Source organism: Sardina pilchardus, chromosome 11 (genome assembly GCF_963854185.1).
Source record: "Sardina pilchardus chromosome 11, fSarPil1.1, whole genome shotgun sequence".
In the NCBI taxonomy this organism is placed as follows: domain Eukaryota; kingdom Metazoa; phylum Chordata; class Actinopteri; order Clupeiformes; family Clupeidae; genus Sardina; species Sardina pilchardus.
Genome location: NC_085004.1, coordinates 32,996,754 through 33,019,548, shown reverse-complemented (window position 1 = coordinate 33,019,548; position 22,795 = coordinate 32,996,754). Strand labels below are relative to the sequence as shown.

Here is a 22,795-nt window from a genome sequence, read left to right as displayed (position 1 = left end):
TCGGACATCACAAATGTTTGATAAATGGACAGGGCAAGGCTCTGCATCTCACAGGGCAGGAACGACCAAAAATAGGTCCTCCTACGAACCTCTCTAAACTATTAACAGACATCACTCTTAGTTAGCCCGTCTGCATACTGGATAAAAGACTATGCTAAATTACCTATAGATAAATGTGCTGTATAAACAAACCTTTGGTGCAGAGGGAAAATAATAAACCACTGGGAGAAAAAGCATCAGCACCTTCCTATCCCGATTGGCAGATTGATCCAAGATCCACAGAAGAACCAATCATTTTCAAGAAAATATGACATGTTTTCCTTGGCTGGCACAGGGACGGTCACCTCTTTATGACAGCACAGCGAAGCGACAGGTGGCGAGAACACAACACACTGTAAGCAGAGGGATGATGTGCATCTTTATTAGTCCTGCTCTCTGTTGCATGCTCTGTGCCAGAGGACAGTCACAATTCTAAATCTGCCCGGAGACTGAATGAGACAGAAATATGAAGGCACTCAGCAGTGCGAATACAAAACAACTGCATCAGTTAAAACACACATTAAATCTCTACCAAGTGGCAATGGCAATCATATATATTTCATTTTCAAGACCTTTGATTGAAGAAATTCACCATTTCATAAAATATTAAGTGTCACTTTCCCATTCCAAACACACACACAGAATAGGTCTCACCCCAGCTCTGACAGATGAAGTGCTTCTGACTGATGGAACATGACAACACAAAGTGCAGGACATGATTGAGATGTGCTGAAAGAACATCAATGACCATATACAGTAGCCTCAAAACAGATGGCTTTAAAACACACGCACACACATACAGTAGGCACACACACACACACATAGGCAGGCGCCTGCACAAAGGCACACAACACACATACACACGCACACAGATCATTGCTTTGCCAACCATTACACACACACACATGAATCAAAAAAAATAAATGAAAGCATTACATTTTTTGAAGGGCAAACTACAATCAGCTGAATAATTACATTTTTTTACATGCTCAAAGAAAAAGCTGGTAGTGATGAAAAGCATCAAATATATTGAAAATAAATACTATGTGACGTGAAATGCAACTGTACAGCATATGGACAATAAATATGTACAGTAGAAAATACATCCTGAATACATCTTGAAGCTCTTCCATTGTCATAGAAACGTACATGTACAACTTATTCACATAATTTGAAGTGTTACAGGTAGGTGATTACAGTGTAAATTCATAATCGCAAGAGCCCCCAATCACCCCCACCCCCCCCCCCCCCCCCACCACCCCCACCCCCTCCCCGCCCACCACACACACACAGACACGCACGCCCACGCACGCGCACTCACGCACACACGCACAGTCGCACACACTTCTTGAGACTCAGATGACCCTGAAGGGTCAGCAGTGAGCTAAACTGCATTCTCACTGGGCGCCTTACCGTCCTCCCCCTCCCCCTGGCCCCCTGGTCCATTTACTTGGGCCCCCTGCTCCTCCTCAGAGAGCTGCAGGAACTGAGGCAGCTCCAGATGCTCGGCCCTCAGCAGGCCCCGCTGGTCCTCCACACGGCTGCTCTGGGCACGGGACAGCAGCTCCAGCAGACCTGGACACAGGCCACAGGAGGGCAGGGAGAGAGAGGATGGACAACATTCATTCCTTACTGGTTTTTTTTTTGTTTCTTCATTGTGTGTGCGTGTGTGTATGTGTGTGTGTGTGTGTGTGTGTGTAGAGAGAGAGAGAGAGATAGAGACAGAGGAAAAGATGGAGTTGGCAAGAGTAAGTATGGAAAAAGAGAAGAGAAAGAAAGGAGAGATTGACAGCGGAGACAAAGGTGAGGGAAAGAGAGACTGAAAGAGGAGAGGAGTGAGGGAAAGAGTGAAGAGAGCAGGGTGGTGGGTGGAGAGTGAGAGAAGAGGGAGGAGGACGAGACACAGAGAGGAACATGCAGCGAGCTGAATGTCATAGCACACTGATCAGCAGTGAGATCATACATGTACACCTCAGACTCTCACCGTCCATGTCGTAGGGCTTCCTGGTCCTCGGGGAGCCTTTCGGAGCTGTAGCCTGCGCAGCCCTCTGGCCTTCAACGCTCCCTGAACGACCAACACACACACACACACACACACACACACACACACACACACACACACACACACACAGACACACACACACAGACACACACACACAGACACACACACACACACACACACACACACACACACACACACACACACACACACACACACACACACACACACAAAAGTACATCTGAAACAATCCGTTCTGCTTGAAACCAAACCGCTAAACCACTAGTGGACAAAGAGGGCTTTGACTTGACGTCCTGTTCTCAGCGGAGCGGAGAGTAGAACTGGACGCCAGGTCCAGGCCCGGCCCGGCCCGCAGCCGCTCACATCGCTCCGAGTCTGATGGGAGGCCAAGTGGGTGCTTCGTCACAGCGTGGCGAGAGGGAGTCTTGCGAGCGCTGAAGTCGTAGTGACATGGCACAACAACAACCCAAACGCACTCAGACAGGCTGCCCGGGGGGCAAGACACAGGCGCGGGCACACATCTACATGCCCAGGGAGGGAGCGCCAAGGCACTCGCGCATCGCTAAACGGTACCCTTTAATGCCCCTTCATTCACTTGGACTATTGGTCGCCATGTTAAATTTTTTTTTCAAAAAAAGACCAAATTGTCCCGTTAGAATGATAAGGTTCTATCTGACATTTTTGTCAAAACTGAGTTATTGGCATATTCTTATTCTGTACCATGTTCATAGTTGCATGCATTTCTGGACATTATATCTAAAGTGTCATGTTCCACTTATTCTAAAATTTCTATTCTGAAATGTTGAAGCTGAATATCTCAGAGCTACTCAAACTGCAGTTAGAACCCTATCATTCTCGGGGGATGAAAGGTAAATAGCATAATGTTTCCCATTGGACTAAGCTGAAGCGGTGAGAACATTTCCTGTATGATTACGCCGTAGAGATGAAGAGTCCACAAGAGAGCAGGAGGGTGAAGGCTTTGCTCACCTTTGACTCGGTCCAGACATATCGTCTTGTTGGCCAGGCGGAAGACACTCATGTTTAGCTTCAGTGGCTTCTGTGATCCACTCTGAAGTAAAAGGTCATTTGACACAGTTTCAACCCACACTCAAATGCTGATTACAAACATTCTTTCTGAAGTCATTCGGAATAGCCATTTCCTTACAGGCATATTTTGTGCACACGATTGGCAGAATTATACATCAGTCTCCGGCAACTACGTCAACATGCCACCTAAAGTACAGTATCCCATCTACTTACTCTCACTCTCTCTCTCTCTCTCTCTCTCTCTCTCTCTCTCTCTCTCTCTCTCTCTCTCTCTCTCTCTCTCTCTCTCTCTCTCTCTCTCTCTCTCTCTCTCTCTCTCTCTCTCTCTCTCTCTCTCTCTCTCTCTCTCTCTCTCTCTCTCTCTCTCTCTCTCTCTCTCTCTCTCTCTCTCTCTCTCTCTCTCTCTCTCTCTCACACACACACTCACCATGGTGACGAGGGCATCCTGGGGGGGTATATCATGCTTTTGTAACAGGGTAGCAAGAGCATCCCGCAAGGTCTTGCTGGACTTGACAACGATACCCACAGTTTTACCAGTGGACTTCACCTCTACCCTGGTAACACAAATAACAACAACAACACAACACTATTTTAGTTTGGACAAAAAAGGTGATGATGACACATTTTGTGTGTGTGTGTGTGTGTGTGACACACTTACGCAAGCGTCACCCGGACTTCCAGAGACACCTGCTGATCGCTCAGCACCAAGCTGTCCTGTTCCAGTGACAAGGGTTGCTATGGCAACAAGAAAATATTACTGCCCTCGGCAAATGATACAAATGTTCAGTGGAAGTAAAGGGTTATTTTTCTTGGAAAAAACTAAACGTAAACACACACACACACACACACACACACACACACACACACACACACACACACACACACACACACACACACACACACACACACACACACACACACACACACACACACACACACACACACACACACACACACACACACACACACACACACACACACAATGCCATTATGTTATCCATAAGTGAGGATGGATGACGGTCATCTAATATCAAGGTCTCTGAACCTATCTGCCTGATAAACTATCTGCCTGTCACGTACAACACTCCACATTTTGATGCTCTGTTTCGGCTCAACTTTAAAATCATGACTGAAGTACAGATGTATAGTCTTTCAAACCATTAATACCCACTCAGAGAGCAAAGCATGACTACAGTAGTTGTAGCAACCGCAGTGACACCCTGAGTATGAAGACTGAAGTACATCAGACAAATGTAAAAGCTACACTTTAGATTGTTTCAGCCCTTTTCAACACACAAACAGTAAATGTCTATTTATGAGCTCCACCAGTACATCAGTCAAACTAGACACAGACACAGCCACAGCATCCGTAGCCTTGGCCACCACTGACCTTGTCCTTGCCGTGCAGGTAGATGATTACATCTTTGAGAGGGAAACCCCGTTTGTCACAGAGTCCGCCCAGCATATCCCGTAGTGGGTACCCTGGTTTGGTGGGCACCAGGCTCCCCGTGCCATCTGGGAGGTGGACGTAGCAGTACTTCTCTGGCCGCCCCGCACGGGAGCCACCACTCGCGATCAGGTCCGCATCCCACAAACTGGCTCGCCCATTCTTTACATGAACAAGAAAGATCTTCAATGGTAGCGCCATTTTGGATGGATGGATATATAGAACATGGTAGGTACTGTAGGTAGGTTTATTCTGAGGATGACCCAGTGGTGTGGTGTGATGTTGGATCTCCCACGGCAGAGGAGGAGTGCAGCTCACCTCAGATCTACAGTGCATGTAACCCAGCTCTACACTACTGGTCGACTTCACCGAGATCTGGGACTCGTTCCGGTTTAGGGCAACACGTTGGAAGGTTACATCTGCTGAAATGGACAAAGCAAAACACAAGCATGCTGAATCAATGGAATATAAACATGATTTAAATGAATATGAAAAATACAGGAGGATGCAGCAGTATTTAGAGAGCAGACACAAGTAGTGTGAGAAAACCATTTTCTACTAAATCAGTGACATAAAAACTGATGAACATGGCTAATCCCCACAAAAACACATGCCACACTGTTGTGGCTAACTGTGGTAAGACTTAGGAACAAATTGCAACACAAAAGGCCATTCATTTCCCCACTGTAGTATACCTCCCCATGATCCTCTTTTCTCCAGCCTCTTCCTCCTGTTGGCCTTACTGTCCGAGGAGGTCAGTCGCATGTCCAATTCCTGCACACAAAGTCACATTGTTCACAGCAGGCAACACCTGTTAAAACTCTCTCTGTTTGTCTGTCGGTCTGTTTGCCCCCCTCTCTCTCTCTGTCTGTCTGTCTGTCTGTCTGTCTGTCTCTTTCTCGGTCTCTCTCACCTGGTTTAACCTGCTTTACCAATGAGTTCTTAGGGAAAAAAAAACATTGTCCATGGCACAACTGGTGTTAAACTGAGTCACAATATGGAGAGCTCACGCCCTATCAACGAATCACATGTGACAAAACCACTGGTAGCCCTGCATAAACACATGGACATACGGCGTCCACTGGGTCATCTGCAGGGCCTTGGGTGTTTACCTTCGTCCTGTTGCTGGTTGGCGTGATGCACTCTCGGGATCCCTTGCCGTTGCCCAATGAGGGCAGCGCTCTCCCCTCAACGCAGGCCAGCATGCAGCCCTGGTAGAGTGGCGAGCGGACGAAGCGTGCGTAGCTGTCCATCTTCATCAGCTTAAAGATCTGACCGAGAGAGGAAGCAGAAAAGAGCAGTGCTTACGGTACACTCTACAACGAAAACAAGGCCAGTGACACACGCATGCACACAGACAAGCACGTACACAGAGTGAGAAAGAGAAAGAGACAGCGACGAGAGAGAGAGAGGAAAGAGAGAGATGGGTGAGAGATAGAGGTGAGAGACAGAGGAAAGAGAGAGAAAGAAAGTAGAGGGACATTCCAACACATACACAAGCATGCTCACACACGCAAACACACACTGCCAGAACACCATGAACAAGTGATGGTATTCTCACTTTCACCACACTAGAACTTTATTCATGGCTTTGCTGATAAAGGAATCCTAAGTGTAGAGTGTCTACGGTGTCTCACACTCTATTATGTTATTCTCAGGTGGTTGGCATGCGAGTACCTGGTCTTGGGCTTTCTGAAACATGGCCGTTGTTGGGCGTTCCAGGTCACCCTCGTCTACGCGGGCCGTGTCATCGATGTTGACGGCATGAAAGGAAGTGTCTGTGAGATAGGTGTCGTAGATCAAACGGGCTTCCTTCTTCAGCTGCACAAAAGAGGAAGCACCGGGCCGGAGGCATCAGACACCCTCATCGCCGAGGTTAACCCACTTACAGGTTTCTCACAAGCACAGCAAGTTCAAACTCGCAATTCTGTTTGCGTTGCACTCCTAAGAAGGTTTGACGAATACCAATTTGAGTGACGTTGGTGTTTTTTTTATGCAACTGGTCTGTTTCTGAGGCTTTAAAATGGCTAAATACAGATGCACGGACACCAACTATGGGTATGTGGGGCCTTCAAATGTGTCATAAAGTTATATGGCTATATTCCTCTGGTTCTGTATTGTATTGACACCAATGCAGAGGCAGAACATGTCTGGAACTGCCTAGAAGACCACTACAATATGGTTTGTGATCAGGTTTTCCTTTAATCCTTTCCACAAGGCTCACAGTGTGATACAGCACTGTCAAAACCACATTTTGCAGAACCAAGGGAGTGGAAAAGACTGTGAACTGGTGACAGATGCATTGACAATGTCAAAACATAGACAGAATTCAACTGAACACAGAAGTTCTCCCTTCCCTGCAGTGACAAAGGCCAGTCCCCCAAATGACACAATCCACAGGCCAGTCTTTTTCACCTTACAGCATTCAGTTTATCTTCCAATTCTGCTCATTTTGCTGAACTTTTAACCGTGGAGCTCTCAGGCTTAGCAGTACACTTGTCCACCAACACTTTTTATCTGATAATAAATACATTAGCCATGTTTATAGAATACGGCACACATGTGTGTATGACCACAAAAAAACATGATGGCCATATAAAAGCATAGTGCTGTATAGCTGGTAAAATCTCTTTTGCACACAAATGAGCATGTGTGTGGCTGGATCACCTATCTTCTTGATACACGCCATTTTGAGGCATATTTCCATCCCCCTACCTCATCCTCCTGGCTCTGTGGGATGAGCCGGAACTTCTCGCAGGCTTGCCAAAACAGGATGTTCTCTGCACTCACTTCGGACTTCAGAAAAGCCTGCCGTACACAATGACACTCGTGAGACAAAGCAGACCAAATCATGGGCAGTCATGAGTTTAATTTGAAGTCAACGGAAAGATGTAGAGCTGCTTGCACATGTCTCTTATCACCCCGCTATTGCACCACCGACAAAACGCTGAGCTGGAACACTCAGGCTGTGACTAACATGAGGGTTGTACAACCCCCAGGATTGCGTCACTGTGACAACCCTGTTAGTCACCATTAGATGATGGTGAAGTGAGAGGTTCCGGAATGTCTTGAGGTTCATCCTGAACATCAGTTTATACACATTTGTGTGTGTGTGTGTCTGTGTGTGTTGTTTTTGATGAATGAATAAAAGTAAATGTATTCATAATCGGAACTTTTGCTAAGTTGTGACATGGGATTTTATGAGTCAGATGACGAGGGATTCTACAAATACATATGCATGACACACACACACACACACACACACACACACACACACACACACACACACACACACACACACACACACACACACACACACACACACACACACACACACACACACACACACACACACACACACACACACACACACACACACACACACACACACACACACACACACACACACACACACACACACACACACACACGTTCCAGCAAGTAGCTTTCTTACCGTGAAGTACTGAACCCCCGTCGGGTCCTCCAGGAGCTTCTCAAAGCCCACGGCCCAGCTGACCACTTGGCTGGCAGCACCGTCACTGCTCTGGACTGCCGAGGTGCCGAGGCTGTGGCTGCTGCCTCTGCCTGACAACTTGGACATGTTCAGCTCTTAAGAGGCCAAGAGGGCAAGACAAGAACATACACATATGAGAGAGAGAGAGAGAGAGAGAGAGAGAGAGAGAGAGAGAGAGAGAGAGAGAGAGAGAAAGAGACAAAGATGGGCTTCCCTATACGTAACACATTCACATTATTTCTCTTTTTCATTCATCTTTGATGTGATAAATATAAATCTGATAGCCATCTGAGAGGTCAGACTATTGAGTTCTGTCGTCAGGCACTTTGGCCCTGAAAGTAAATATATGTGTGTGTGTGTGTGTGTGTGTGTGTGTGTGTGTGTGTGTGTGTGTGTGTGTGTGTGTGTGTGTGTGTGTGTGTGTGTGTGTGTGTGTGTGTGTGCACAGTTTGGAACTACTTCAAGAATCTCCAGAGAGTGCTGCTGTTTAAACTATTGCCCTTTTATGCTTTTATGTACTATTATCTTGTGTGGTTTAGGCTTTCTTTTGTTTACTTCTTAAACTCTTCTTTGACTATAATTGCCCTCCTATGCTTTTCATAGCCATTCCTGTTTGCTCTTGTGTATGCAAAGCACATTGAATGAAATGTGTATGAAATGCGCTACCGCTACATAAATATCATTCAGTCTCTCATTCATGCTCTCTCTCTCTCTCTCTGGCATTCTCTCTCAAAGTATAAGGAAGGATGCATTGTGTGTCATGTGTACTGTATGTTGTGATGCGAACAGAAGTTTGCTAGTAAAACCCAGTAAAGTACCATATACAGTTACAGCCTGTATATATGTCTATGGTTACAGCCACCTGTGTGAATGTTCACCTCTTAAAATTTCCACAAAGCATGTTGTTTTGATCACCCTGTTATACAGTAACTGTTTTGTGGCTGTAACGGCTGTACCGCCCCCCCCCCCCCCCCCCCCCCCCCCACACACACACACACACACACATACGCGCACACACACACACACACACACACACACACACACACACTCCACCCCACCTCACCACAGCTCTGGTCTTACCTCCATCCGACACAGCCTGGGTCTGCCAAAGTAAAAGAGAGAGACAGGCATCAGCCCCCACCATGTGATGAGTAACACGGTATCCACCCAAAACCACCACCACAGAGACAGCAGAAAATCACATACGGGCAAGGGTCCACACACAAGATTTGTGCTTACTGCAGCACCATGCTTTTGATTCACGTAAGAGTGACTGTTAAACACAGGAAACAGGTTCTTCTGCAAACATGCTTCATTCAAGTTTGGAGACACTGCATCTTTGAAGGCGGTGTGTTTTGCTAAACAGCTGCATATGCCATTAGCCATATGTTTTTTTTCACTAACTTAATGAGAAAAAATACTTGGTTTACAATTACAGTCAATTCTGCTATTAATACTGAAAACACATCTAGACATAACCAACACAATAACACACTTGATGTACTATGAAGTCTACTGTGAAGTCTATTACACAAGGGCCATTCATCAAACCATTACCACACGTAACTGTGGCCACAATGCATCCTGTAGCACATGGCAGTATCTCTGTAATGATACTGTACGGTAACCGGGTTCCCAAGGTATTGGGCCCATATGATGGATTGGAGGTACATTTTTAGGTTTTTCCATAATTTTGGAAGTTTAAGTTCCATAAACTTCACGTCTTACTTCTGATGCTGAACTTTGCCAAGTTACCCAACGTAAACAATTTAAACACAAAGTCCACTGGGAAAGTGGCAGCCAAAGCAGTATCTTAAGGCAAAACAACCCAGGACAAACAACCCAAGACAAACAGCAGACTAACAGCAAACCAAAGGAGAACTCCTTAAGCAGCACGTTGTACTGTATACACCACTAGGATTCCACTACAGCTCCCATATACACAAATGACCCATCACAGCCCGTCAACAGCACATCATTGATTTTCTGTCACAAATCTCTTGTCTTCATTTGATATTGAAATAGCAGCTGAGTTGTACATTTTATCAACAGCAGATGAATGAAAAGCAGACAGTCCCTGGAGTAAACATATGAACTAAGTGCTGCTGATCAAATTACTATACTGGAGCCCCTCTTGATGGTACCCATCTGAACATCCCCTCAAAGGAATGTTAAACTCACCATATGCCCAGGTGGAAGTTCAAGGCTTTTCATGCTCTTTGACATGCCAGCTGTATCACATGAAGAATCCAAACACTAACTCCAGCAGAGACACACCCTGTATCAATACACTCTCACACCCTCACAGAGATCATCTCAAGTCACTTCCTGCCTGACTTCCTGTTTGCAACACACAAGAGGAAGTGCGGTTACTCTGGCAGAAACCCACTCGCCTGAGTCTTCAGACGGAATCGGAGCAGCACAGCAGCTGTGCGTCTGCCGATGACGATCCTTATACCCAGAAATATAGCAATTAGCCAATAACATTATTTTGAGCGTAGCATTCAGATATGTCACAAGACGAGCAGACCCATGCCTGATGTGAGCCACATTCATGTCCACCCCGAGCTCTATCGGACTGGTGCATACTGACCTGTACTCTGAACCAGCAGCTTACACGACATCACTATTGGCCTTGTTGACTGATATCACCTATTGACAAATGTATATGACATGTACCTACAGTATGACAGTGACTGATGTCCCTCTGCTGCACTTCTGCACTAGTAAACATTGTGATACAAAAGAGTAAAAGGCTTCACATTGGATTTGATTCATATTTTTGCTTCCACCTTACTGAAAGGTATAATTAGCAGCAACAGGACCTAAGCAAACAAAAAATGAAGAGAATATACCGGTCAAACCGTTGATTCATACATTGATACCACTATCGGCCCAAAATGTCATAATCACAGCATTCCTAGTGTTCCAGCATTAGCCTGGGACCACACAGACCTTCACAATTGCACAATTAGGAGTGAGTAAGGAAAAAGAAGACTAAGTAAACCCAGCCCAATCTGCACTGCAGCTCCTGCTGGAAACCTCCACATTTTTCTATCCTGCTTCCGTTACAAATCTGTGGGGGGACCAATCACAAACTGGCTTATCCACCTGGCACACCCGGATTGCTGGTCTGATCGGTTGAAGGACTATCCAGATGTGTAGGCTACAGACAGCTACTGTACAGTATGCCTATGATCACACCTCTTGTGCAGTAGAGCAGACCCCCCCCCCCAGGCTAATGTTCAATCTTGAATGCTTGAGGAGCCATATGGAAAAGGTTCACTGACTAACTTCCAGCAGGGGTGCAGTGAAATTAAACTTAAATTGGTACATAAAACTCTTACCAAATCGTTTTAAAGCTGTAGCAATCTTGTAAACAAAAGTTTAAATTTACTCAATTCCAAAGAAATACACATCCGTACTGGTTTAGCGATTGTGTTTGCGTGCTATGTTTTAGGGACATTGGAAATGGGCTTCAATGGCCTCTTGGCCAGCCAGACCTGCAGCGCAAATCCCAAACTTGCCAAAAGGATGTACAGTATAGGAATAGCCTAGGAATACACAGAGCTAATCTATTTTTTAATCCTGCTTGTGTTATACAATAGCATGCTTAAGAACTGTTCAAATAACATAATAATACCTATCATGAAACCTTGCTGGATCAATTTCAAACATACCTCTGATCATAAAAGATCGTGGGCTATAAATACATATTTAACTTTAACTTATTGTGATAATGAAATGGGGGAAAAAATGATGACCAAATAAAAGCTGTGCCACAGCTGATAGACAACATGGACTTACTTGATGAGTTTGTTTATCTGAAATATTTTGTTCAATATATCATTTAAATAGAATATTTTTGTAAACAAACAAACAAACAAACAAACAAACAGACAGACCTACATTAGTGCCATTGCCATTTTTCGCCTGACTGGCTCATTTAGAAGGCAATTAAGCATACCTACACCCGTGGAGAGTCGGATGCAAGCATGCCTCAACATGTGCACATTTTATCCAAAACTGCTGCCCCAGTTGTTAAACCAACGCTTACCAACACCAACCAACCAACGTCTCTGAAGTAAGTCTAAAACGCAATTTCTCTTACCAAAGAGTCAGAAGCTGTGGATCTTTTTCGGACACAAGTAGTGTTTGGTCTGTATTCACCAAGTTTTCGGTACAGTAGTTTCAAGCGAGGTAAGAGTTTGCTGACGCCTTGCAGAGCAACCATTCTGTTAAGAACACGAACAAGCATAGTAAACAAACTATGTAAGACCAAATCACACAATAACATAAGCGTACATCATACAGTTGTCTTTAGGCACGAACTCGTGCTCACCTAGTCTATTACTAATGTCACACCTCATTTTCACTACACGTCATGCAGGTAAACCGTTCGTCAGAGGGTTGGGCTTTTCCGACTGGCCAGTTATGCCAATGTTTGAGAAAATGACATTGCATATGAATCATTCTTTCTCGGGCGCACTAACTATAGGCCAAAATGAATATCTGCTGTAGTGCAATAATTTTACTTTACAATATGATTCCATAGCATACTCATTTCGCTAAATGGCTGGCGAGAAAGCCAGAATGTTTTTGAAGATGTTCCACAGACTACATTTCTCGACTCAAAAGTGTCACCTGGTGGCCATAGATTACCACCTGTATCAGAATTAACTGTCAAATCAGCAAGGCAAACGATTTCCATCCCACATTGCAGAATAGATGTGAATTGTAGCCTAAAACATACAGTATTTAACTGACTGTTTGTAGAGAAATCTTTTGGGCATATAGCTTTTAGCAATGTATCTCAATGTAGTTAAACAACAACAACAACAGCAACAACAGCAACAAAATAATGGCACAAACAGAAAGGAAGGCTGAATACATTAACATAACACATAACAACAACAAAATATAAATAATTTGATGAGATACATTTAAACTAATGATGAGTGAAGAGTGCCAACTATCTGTAACATTTAAATGTGTACAGCTAATGGTGATATATAGGCTACAGCTCACACTGCCCAGTGCTCACCCAGGCCAATAAAGCTGCTGCTGTTGCTCTACACTACTGCACATGGAGTAACAGAACATCACTGATGGATTCCAAGAATGTTCCGTCTTTTACTGCACTATAGGCACTATTTGGAGTCTCATTTGCATTCTTATCTGTGTTGTATATCTCACGCTTCCCTACTGGCACACTCCACTCTGTTCTCTATACTTCCTGTGCTGAGACTTGCTTGTGCTGACTCCTGGTTAACTTTCTTTTTTTCTGTTCAACGGCAAAGACCTCGGGGAAACACTTACAACAGGTAACATGCATCTAAATGAATACAATGATGGCAAATACTTCCTCTGAAGATGTAACATTATAAGATGTATGCTATGTGTGTTGAATATTTAAGAGCTTTGGCGTTATGATGACTTTAAAAACACATTCTCTGTGTTCTCACATACATAGGCCTACAGTATATCCAAATGATAAGTCTAAAAAAAGATTATGATTATTGATGAACTGTTAAAAGTCAAGAGATTAGAGATGATTCATTATTATTTTACTGGACCTTTGTGGTGCACAGCGGACGAGGTGTCATTGCCAAATAGAGTTGTAGGGGCCATATTGGCTATATATTTAAAGAACAGAACAGAACAGAACAGAATATTTAGATAATTGTGATTTAAAGCAACATTGTGGAAGAATTTATATTGCCCCTTGGTGTCAATACCATGCTAAGATGGCACCCAATTGCTGTAATCAAAAACCAACTGAAAGGGTCATGATCCTACCCGATCAACAACATGCGCAATGCAACATGTCCTGTGCACGTATGGGCAATGGTATAGAGACTTTATTCCCCGTATTATAATTGTAATGAGTTTGAAGCCATTATTGTAAGGTAAAATGATGTCCTTATATGCTGCATTCATATAGCCTACTGTAAATTGGAAAATTGCTGTGTTATTATGCTGTGTCTCTTTTCACAGGTGCATGCTTGTCATGGACATCTGTCATTATATCATTAGCAGTATGTCACTGCTGGGTAAGAAACCATTCTATATCTGAGTTCATGTACAGTATGGAGAGACTCTCTCATGCCCTAATAATGTTTGATGGTTATTTGTTTTGGTATAGGGCTGGTTGCAATGACAGAGGATTGCATGCCATTGACATGTATGAACTGTAACAGCACCCAAAATGGCAGCGTAGACAGTAAGAGACTAAGCTATTGACATGGCTATTTTATGAACACATACATCACTCGGAAGGACTTGAATTCATGACATGAATTTTGATGTATGGAAAGACTACAGTGTGTGTGTGTGTGTGTTTGTTTCTGTGTATGTGTGTGTGTGTGTGTGTGTGTGTGTGTGTGTGTGTGTGTGTGTGTGTGTGTGTGTGTGTGTGTGTGTGTGTGTTTGTGTTATTGTTGTTTTTCCAGAAGATTGCAGTGATATGTGTAAAAACAACACATGCATCAGCGGTAGGTGATCCTCAACTTTATTGTGTTGATAGTTACATTATGTCAGTTTTTCTTTTTCACCAGTGACATGCTGTAGCTCTGTGTTTTTCTTTCAGGAGTAATGCCTAATTCAACCTGCATAAAAGGTAAACCAGTCTGCTTCAGTTATGCAATAGGCTGTCCAATCAGTTGAAGCCTGTGTAGGATTATGAACATAATTTTTATATTATGGCATCATCAAAAAATATCCATCCATCACTAGTTTTAAATCTAGGCTCTTGACACACCTCCTCTCCCTGGCTTTTCCTACCCTTTTGATACACCTGTTGATATTGTTGTTTCTGGACTCATGTATTGTCCCTTTTTCTGTAACTTAGCTACAGTATGTGTGGACATAGGTGTCTGTTTCTTCATCTGCTTATTGCACTCTGCAGGACATTTTTTGTCAGTGTAGCTGTATTTTAAATGCTTTATAAATATGTTTTATGGTGCTTACTTACTTACTTACTAAAAGGAGGAGGAAACTGGGAGTGCTGGCTTGGGGCCATGTTACTCTGATGCAAATTACCAAACAAATGTTTACATCAACACATTAGCAACCATCCAAAGCATGTGTCAGATTGTGACTGTTTATATCTTTCTATGCTTCCTGGAAATAAATAAATGAATGCCTTCTGCATTGCACTCAACTATCAGAATAGACCTTCATTAAAAGAACTTGGTTCATCAGGAATTCATATAGTTTATAATCTTTTACACACATTTATTTCCTTATCAGGATATCAGAGCAATGAAGTACTGTACTGTATGTGAGCATAGGTACATGTGGTCTGACCACATAGTACATTGTTGGCCAGCTTGGAGAAAAACATGTCTTATTTCAATCTTCATCAGATTTTTCACTGTGGCTGAATGCCTCGGCTGAAGAGATCGACGAGGGGGAGGACTTCACAGTCAGCTGTGAGCATAACCTCACTCTAGACAACATCAAGGAATTTATTTGGCTCCAGGACAATGTAACTGTACCTTGTAAAAACACAAGCAAGGTGAACATTAATGACAAGTTTCCATGTAAAAAAGCAAGCCAGCTGACCCTTGATGACCAATTCCAGAATTTCAACATCACCTGCAAAATATATAGTCAATGTGGTAACTTCACCTCAAACACCCTGACGATCCAAGTTAAAGGTTAGCATTGTCACATATTATTGTCAAGTGGTTCAACTCTACATTCAAGTTAGTTGTACATCTTGAAGTATGTTTATTCTGTTCTATAATTTATTGTTTTTCTATTTTATTATTGGCATTAAGATCAACCCCCCCCCCCCCAAAAAAAAGATGGTTTTATATAGTCAATACACAATTTTATATAGTTATACACAAACATACATGTGAAAACTATTATGTCTGTTATGTCTGCCTTTCTTGTTTCTGAATATGGTTTTCTTGTTTCTGAATATGGATTGCTGGGAACGCCAGCTGACGGCTTATTGATCCTGGTGATTTGTGGAGTGACAGCTGTTGCCCTTCTACTCATTTTCACTTTGGGCATGAAGCTCCTTCTCAAGAGGGATATTGGTAAAGATCAAATTCCTTTGCTATGTAGTCTTCTGAAGTTTACAGTAGGTCAACAATAAACTAGTCAGCTTTAATCTGTTACTTAAGCAATATAACATGGGCTAGAATGTATTAAAAAAGATTTATCAAACTAAATATGTAATTGCCTTATGCAGTAATTAACAAATAGGCCTATAGCAAGCAAGAAAGCCTAAAACAGCGTTAGTTTTAATACTGTAATGTCACAATCCATCTCTCAATGCTGCTCAATAACTGAGTCGAAAAGCATAAACACTTTCAGCTTAATCACTGCTAAACGGTAATACATGAATAACACCATGCTTCCATGACCCACCTTTCCCCCCAATCAATCACATTTCTAGCTGAGTCATACTCCTCTGCATACAATAGGATAGATCTAACCAATCAGAGCAATGCAATATGTGAATCCATCAGGGAGAATGGCAAAAAACACCCTTCTTCTTTACAGATGTCTTATGCTGTTTGTATAACAAATGTGACAGCAAAATCTAAACTTCTCCTCCAGCAGAAAGTTCTCTGTTGTGATCAAAATCAACAAATCAACGGTACACTCAGGTCATGTGGATGACTGCATCAATGTTGCTCATCTGTCCGTCGTCAGACAAAGCCTGCTCAAATGATTTGAACATACCTTCACCAGTTTAGACCTCTGCATGGAGCGACTCTAGACCAGATTTCCTGATCTCAAATTTGGTGTCTGAAATAAGTTCGGGCTTGCTACCAAGCTATCACATTTCATGACTACAGTGAATATTTGTTATCATTTAGACTTCGTTCCTCTTCCCAGCTCAGAGCAAGACCAGAAGGAGGCAAAACAACACCATGGGCCAAACAACAACTACTACCACGTCTGAATGTAAGGTCTGCTTACCCACACCAAACACATATCACTATTTACCACATGCTGTATGCACTATTTAGCCTTATGTACATACTACTGTACATCTGTGAGCAAAGTCCTGTTGCTTTATCCTATACAGTACTGGGGCGATCAGACCTTATCCAACACAATATGCCGCATTACCACACAATTTCTTGTAAAGCCATGCTTCTTTACAAACTGGACTATTGCAATGCGTTGTTAACTGGCCTGCCTGCTTGTGCAGTGAGACCTTTATGATACAAACTGCAGGGGCACTTATGGTCTTCAGTCAGCTAAAGAAAATACATGTAACTCCCCTAGTTACTCTTCGTTTGGCATCCAATATAGCAGGCAGAATTCAACTCAAATCCCTCACTTTGGCTTATAGAACACTCACTGGATCTGCACCTTCCTATTCCTGAGGTCCATGGTCCAGCTCTGCGTCTCTTCTCTTAGCCACTGCAGTCCTCTGAGGAGTGGCAGTGGTGTCGGCCTTCCATCAACACGAAGAGGTCTCTGTCAAGATTCTCTTTTCTTTATTGATGGAATGAATGATTTACACAATGCTCTTCATTCTAGTGGTAGTTTGGGGTAGCAGTGATTTGAGTTATGGTTTGTACAGGTTTATTGCTATTTTTAGTATTTTTATTGTTATTATCTGCTAATTGTTTTAATATATTTGTAATTAGTGCTTAATGACTAGGCCTACTTTAGACTGTACATTTTCCTGTTATGTTTATTGATGTCGCTTTGGTCAAAAGCGTCGCATTACCACATTGCATGCATCCTGTAGCATTATTTCCCTGTCCCATTTTCTTTTGTACATGTTTTGAATATCCCCCTATTTTTATGCATTGCCCCTGGTTTGGAATGATCCAGGGACTCATCACAGAATATCCATTGACTGTGATGTTCAGGACATTACAAAGTACAAATCCAAGCTCCTCCAGCAAGATATAGAAACAAGTCAGTAGAGGTAAAACCTGGAGAAAACCTAGGCACTCATCCGATAAGAAAGTTAGTTAAAATGCCTTTATTTTATGGGCAAATCATGCCACCACTTGGAGGTCCGGGGCCTTTTCAGGCACTTTGAGGCAGTCAGCTATACCTTGAGATTTTTACGTTTTTCATCTAACTAAAAACATCTATGCAAAAGTGGCACATATGGTTATATTCTAGAGGTCCTCCTCAATAATTATATGAGAGTAAAGTGGATGTAATGAAACACCCCCCCCCCCCCCCCCCCCCCTCCGTTTTACCCAAGGGGGCAGGCATATTCCCAGAAGTAGAAACACGAAATGAGCTGGTGATCAACGCTCTGCTAACTCCCATGGACGGCCATAGATTGCAGATTTTTTTGCGATCCCATAACTTCATGTAACATGTGCCCTGTGTCGCCCTTATAGCTTCTGTGAATTCTATATAGGGTATCGAAGGCAAAACTAATTCACTTCTTCCTCGTATATAACGTTGGTTTCTCGTAAAGAAGTATAGTTAGCATGTCGGTTGGAGGGAAGCTAACGTTCGAGGGGAGATTTCCCATAATGTTTGGATAAGAAGCTGAGTGAGCCTGCACAGAAACCATGATGGAAAGTCATTCGCAAGATCAGTGAAAAAGTGTGTAGCCTACGGTAGCCTACTGTTTGATAGGGTAAAGCATTACCTAGAGGCAAGTAAACATGATAATAATACCTATTTAAAACGAACGTTAATAACAGATTGACAGTTGTTGGGAAAATCCCATCTATCAGACGAGTTACAGCAATGTACAGGATGGCTAACGTCACGAAATGAGTACGAGTCTGCGCAGTACGATGGAAAGTAAACGGATTTTTGTTTCAGCCCCCTCCCATTGAGAACAACGGAGTCTGTTTGTCCATTTCTTTTAGGTCTATGGTTTTACCTGGCAGCGTATCAAGAGTATTTGCGTCCAAACGGATCCATCTCAATACGACTCAACACGCTACTTCATATTCCAAGCCTATACGTGGCGCTGTTTCAGTTCACCAAATCACCAAAAACGGAGAGGAAGAAGTTTTAATAATACGTCGAGGTGAAAATTATTTTTACAGTTTATGAGTGGAAGGCTAGAGCATACCTGCCAAAAACTCCCGTTTCCCCCTCGTTTCTCTCCTATCTTAAAGAGGAACAATGCAGGATTGGCGATTTCATCTCTGGTTTCGGTTTCGTTTTTCGTTTTCGCTCATTTTATGCTTGCATATTTCTCTGCAGAGCTTCCCCGACAGCTTTAGCGTGTATATTTATACATATATAGGCTATATATAAATATATAAATTGCAAGCGTGGTTCTTCTTGTTCCTTACGACTTCCAGATGTAAACAGACGATCGTCTCCTGCAGAAACTGCAAGGTTGCATTAGCGGATAGGGACACTGGGGGCGGGAGGAAATATTACTGTTTTCGAACGAAACTGGTCAGTCAAGCAAAACAACGATTTCTGAGCGATTTTATGACTATGAAAAAGTTGCATAGGGTCTCTTTAAGGTCATCTCCTGCTGCCCTCCCGTTTTGTTGTTTCTCCCGAAAAACTCTCGTAATTTGCATGGCCATCATACTTCATTCGAAAATCACTGATCCATTCATTTTCTGACAACAATCACTTACTTTCAATTTATTTCAAATGTTCTGTCATAGGCTAACACCTGGCAACGTAAACCCAAATAATAAGGAAACCGGTGCAGTTCACAACCGAGTCTCGAAAGCAAGCAGGCTAGTTAGCCTAGGCTACTCCAGAATTAGCTGTTGTGAAATGGTTGGAAATTGAATTGATTAACACATCATAAACTGTTCTTGAGTGTTGGTAGCCTAACTTGTGTCCTCGGAACAAAATCTGACAGCAGCTTGGGAGTTTTGGAAGTAGGCTGCCGGTAGCAGTTGGATAGGCTGCATATAGGCTCTAGGTAAGGTAAAAACAACGACCGAAATGCAGTAACATTATCCCGTTATTTTGAAAGCTAAATGTTGACAGCTGTGGATAGGGGTCGAGGAGTGTGGCGATGACATCATCGAAACGCAGGTATGCGTCTTCCCCCGTCCAAACGAACGCTAGAGGGCTGCGTATTCGAACTTATGCACTCTGGGACCCGGTTTCAGATCGATTAGTTTTAGGGCTATGCGTTTGCAGTATTCGTTTGGACGAACGGCTAAAACGATGCAAAACAGCTGCGTTTAACCCAAAATGCGTTTCCGTGTGGACAAGCCCTTAGACTCCAGAGGGTTAAAAGACCACTTTGACTCGTTTCGGCTCAGACAGCCTCCGTCAGGAAGCACTGTCCATGTCTTAACACTCTCACAGACTGACACTGAGAATGACGGTGTATTAGCCTACTCCTCATTATTTATTTGATCACTCATGTAAATATGTAATTTTATACAGTATATCCCAGTATGCCTCACACACTTTAAAACAGAACAGCTATCCTTACTTAGAATGTTTAGAAAGTATAACTCAGTTTCTGTAATTTGTTAAGATGACTTTTGAGGTGCACAGTATATCATGCTTATTTATATCAAGTTGTACTTGAATTGCTGTAGTTTCTGCTATAAGGCTGTATGAGTCATGTTGTTGAGTTACTCATAGGGAGTGTGGTAAATGTTATTTTCTTGTTTCTAATGTGTGTTTGTTTTTTTGGTAACTGTTTATTGTGGCTTCTTGTACAATGTACAAGGTAGAACAACTGATGGGCAGAGTATTTTCAGGATTACCATGAAGGAGAAGACCATTCTCATACATAAACAGACACAGAGTATGCACAGTAGACATACCTCCCTCCTGGGTCCAATGTAAAATGTATTACCTTCTTAATTAACATTACGCTGGTCATAAAGTTAGGCACGCAATGCTTACTTGCACAATGTGTATACTTCCACCTGGGATGGAGTTGATGTTTGCCTTATAAGGTGAAGATTCTTGGACCTCTTAAGTTTATGGCTATGAAAGCTTTAGCAACTGGACCAATAGTTATCTCAATATCAACACTGAATTTGTGTCTACCTCCAGCACAATCAAAACTTTAAGCCCTATGTACTGGATGAATGTGTTGTGGATGGTCCTGATGCACATAATGAATGTATTGTGGCTCTTAAGCCCGGCGCCCACCAGAAGCGGCGTTCAGCGGTGTTCGGCGGTCTGGGCTTGCTGCGCAGGATTTTAGAATAGTTTTCTATCTCTGTGCGGCTGCTGCGTGGCAGACGTTTCCAGTGGGCGATGCTCCATTGAAAACAATGGAATTCTATTTTTTTTCGTGACGCGGCGCGCCGCGTACGCTTCTGGTGGGCGATGGCCTTTAGGCACTGGATTAATGTGTTATGGATGGTCATGTGCTTGACCGTTTGTGGCACCAACAAATAATTATGACTGCCACGCAGCATAGCAGCAGTGATGTAGGTTTAGTCATACTGTATATATAACCCATCCCATAACCACTCGTTTCATGCATAGCACCACCTAATGAAAAAGCAAAGATGAAGTGTTGTAATCGCAGGTATCACTGGCTGACATTGTCAAAACGGCGTGAAATTGGAAGTGTAGGATCATTATGACGCCCTCTGAATACTGTACATTTTGTGTTCATGGGGGGCCATAAGATATATGTTTTTAATTAATTAACTAAGACACACACATACACTCACAGTAGACAGGTAGGCATGCGCACACACACACACACACACACACACCTGCAGACACACACACATAAACACATACACGCATGCACTAACACACCCACACGGATGCACCCCCCCCACACACACACACACAAATGCACACATAAAAACACACACACACACCATTACCCCTCCTACACACACACACACACGCACACTCACAAGTGAACATATACTCAGAGGCACATAAAACACAAATGCAGGCAAGCAGACGTACAAACACACACACAAACACACACACACACACACACACATCCCATTACCCCCATCACACACACACACACTCACAAGCGAAAACTCACAGACAGAGAAGCACGCATACACAAAAGCAAGCGCACACATGTACACTCATTTACATGCATAAAAGTTGCAGCCGGGGATGGAGTAGGAGATGGAAACAAAATGACAAGCATGATTTATTTTTGCGGAGCGAATGTGGACTGAGCGGCGGTCGTATTTTGTATCGCTTTGCGGTACATCTAGTTACAACAACAGACAATGATAGTATATGATAGTATAGCCTTTAGTGTCACTGTCATATAGTTAAATTTCAGTAATGATTGATATATGTGATCTCTTTAAGAACATGTGGACTGGTAACCTGGCTATCGCCAGACTAAACTCAATCGTTTGAGATTGAACATTAGTCTGAGGAGTCTGTGTTTCTACTGCACAAGAGGCGCGATCAGTGGCATAGTTCAAATGACTCTTTACACATCTGGATAGTCATTCAACCAATCAGACCAATGATTTGGGTGCGCCTGGTTTCCAGCCAAAATCCAATCACTGGCAGATTGGGCTGGTTTGGGGGGGGGGGGGGGGGGGGGGGGTCATTCTGTATGTGTCAATGATTACTTAATTATAATGATTTAATTATGTAAAGGACAACCTAAGCTTTCCAAAAATATCTTATATTGACATAAATAATACTAGAGTTTTCGCTATGTAGAGCTGAGAAGTTGGACTTTCTTAAAGTGTCCCATTTTACCCATGTTCACCCTACTAAAAAACAATACCAACTGATTTTTTATCTTTAATATAAGATTAATAACACTCAGATATACTGTTTTTGCAGTGTAAACAGCCGGTCAGGCCATGTGTAAGTGCTC

General features: G+C 43.0%; 2 protein-coding genes across 5 annotated transcripts; one reads left to right on the top strand and one right to left on the bottom strand.

The window, feature by feature from the left end:
- Nucleotides 1-1,381: 1,381 nt before the first annotated feature.
- On the bottom strand, nt 1,382-12,452 carry rgs14a (regulator of G protein signaling 14a). 4 transcript variants are annotated; one of them, XM_062549781.1, is made up of 15 exons: nt 12,433-12,452; nt 12,179-12,302; nt 9,148-9,169; nt 8,008-8,162; nt 7,269-7,361; nt 6,231-6,374; nt 5,666-5,824; nt 5,249-5,327; nt 4,872-4,975; nt 4,497-4,715; nt 3,765-3,841; nt 3,534-3,660; nt 3,047-3,128; nt 2,024-2,104; nt 1,382-1,614 (listed from the first exon to the last, which is right to left on the bottom strand). In XM_062549781.1, exons 1-15 carry the CDS (start codon nt 12,435-12,437, stop codon nt 1,424-1,426), a joined length of 1,662 nt encoding a protein of 553 aa, XP_062405765.1. In that variant the 5' UTR covers nt 12,438-12,452; the 3' UTR covers nt 1,382-1,423. The 4 variants fall into 4 exon arrangements, with proteins under 4 accessions (XP_062405765.1, XP_062405764.1, XP_062405763.1 ...); XM_062549780.1 differs by lacking the exon at nt 12,433-12,452 and having other exon boundaries at nt 4,872-4,972; nt 12,179-12,386; XM_062549779.1 differs by lacking the exon at nt 12,433-12,452 and having other exon boundaries at nt 12,179-12,385.
- Nucleotides 12,117-18,221, top strand: LOC134096038 (uncharacterized). The gene is made up of 10 exons (XM_062549783.1): nt 12,117-12,151; nt 13,368-13,391; nt 14,065-14,120; nt 14,213-14,290; nt 14,520-14,561; nt 14,657-14,686; nt 15,435-15,728; nt 16,020-16,118; nt 16,927-16,995; nt 17,390-18,221. Coding segments are annotated over exons 3-10 (666 nt in total). The 5' UTR covers nt 12,117-12,151; nt 13,368-13,391; nt 14,065-14,068; the 3' UTR covers nt 17,392-18,221.
- The last annotated feature ends 4,574 nt before the right edge of the window (nt 18,222-22,795 follow it).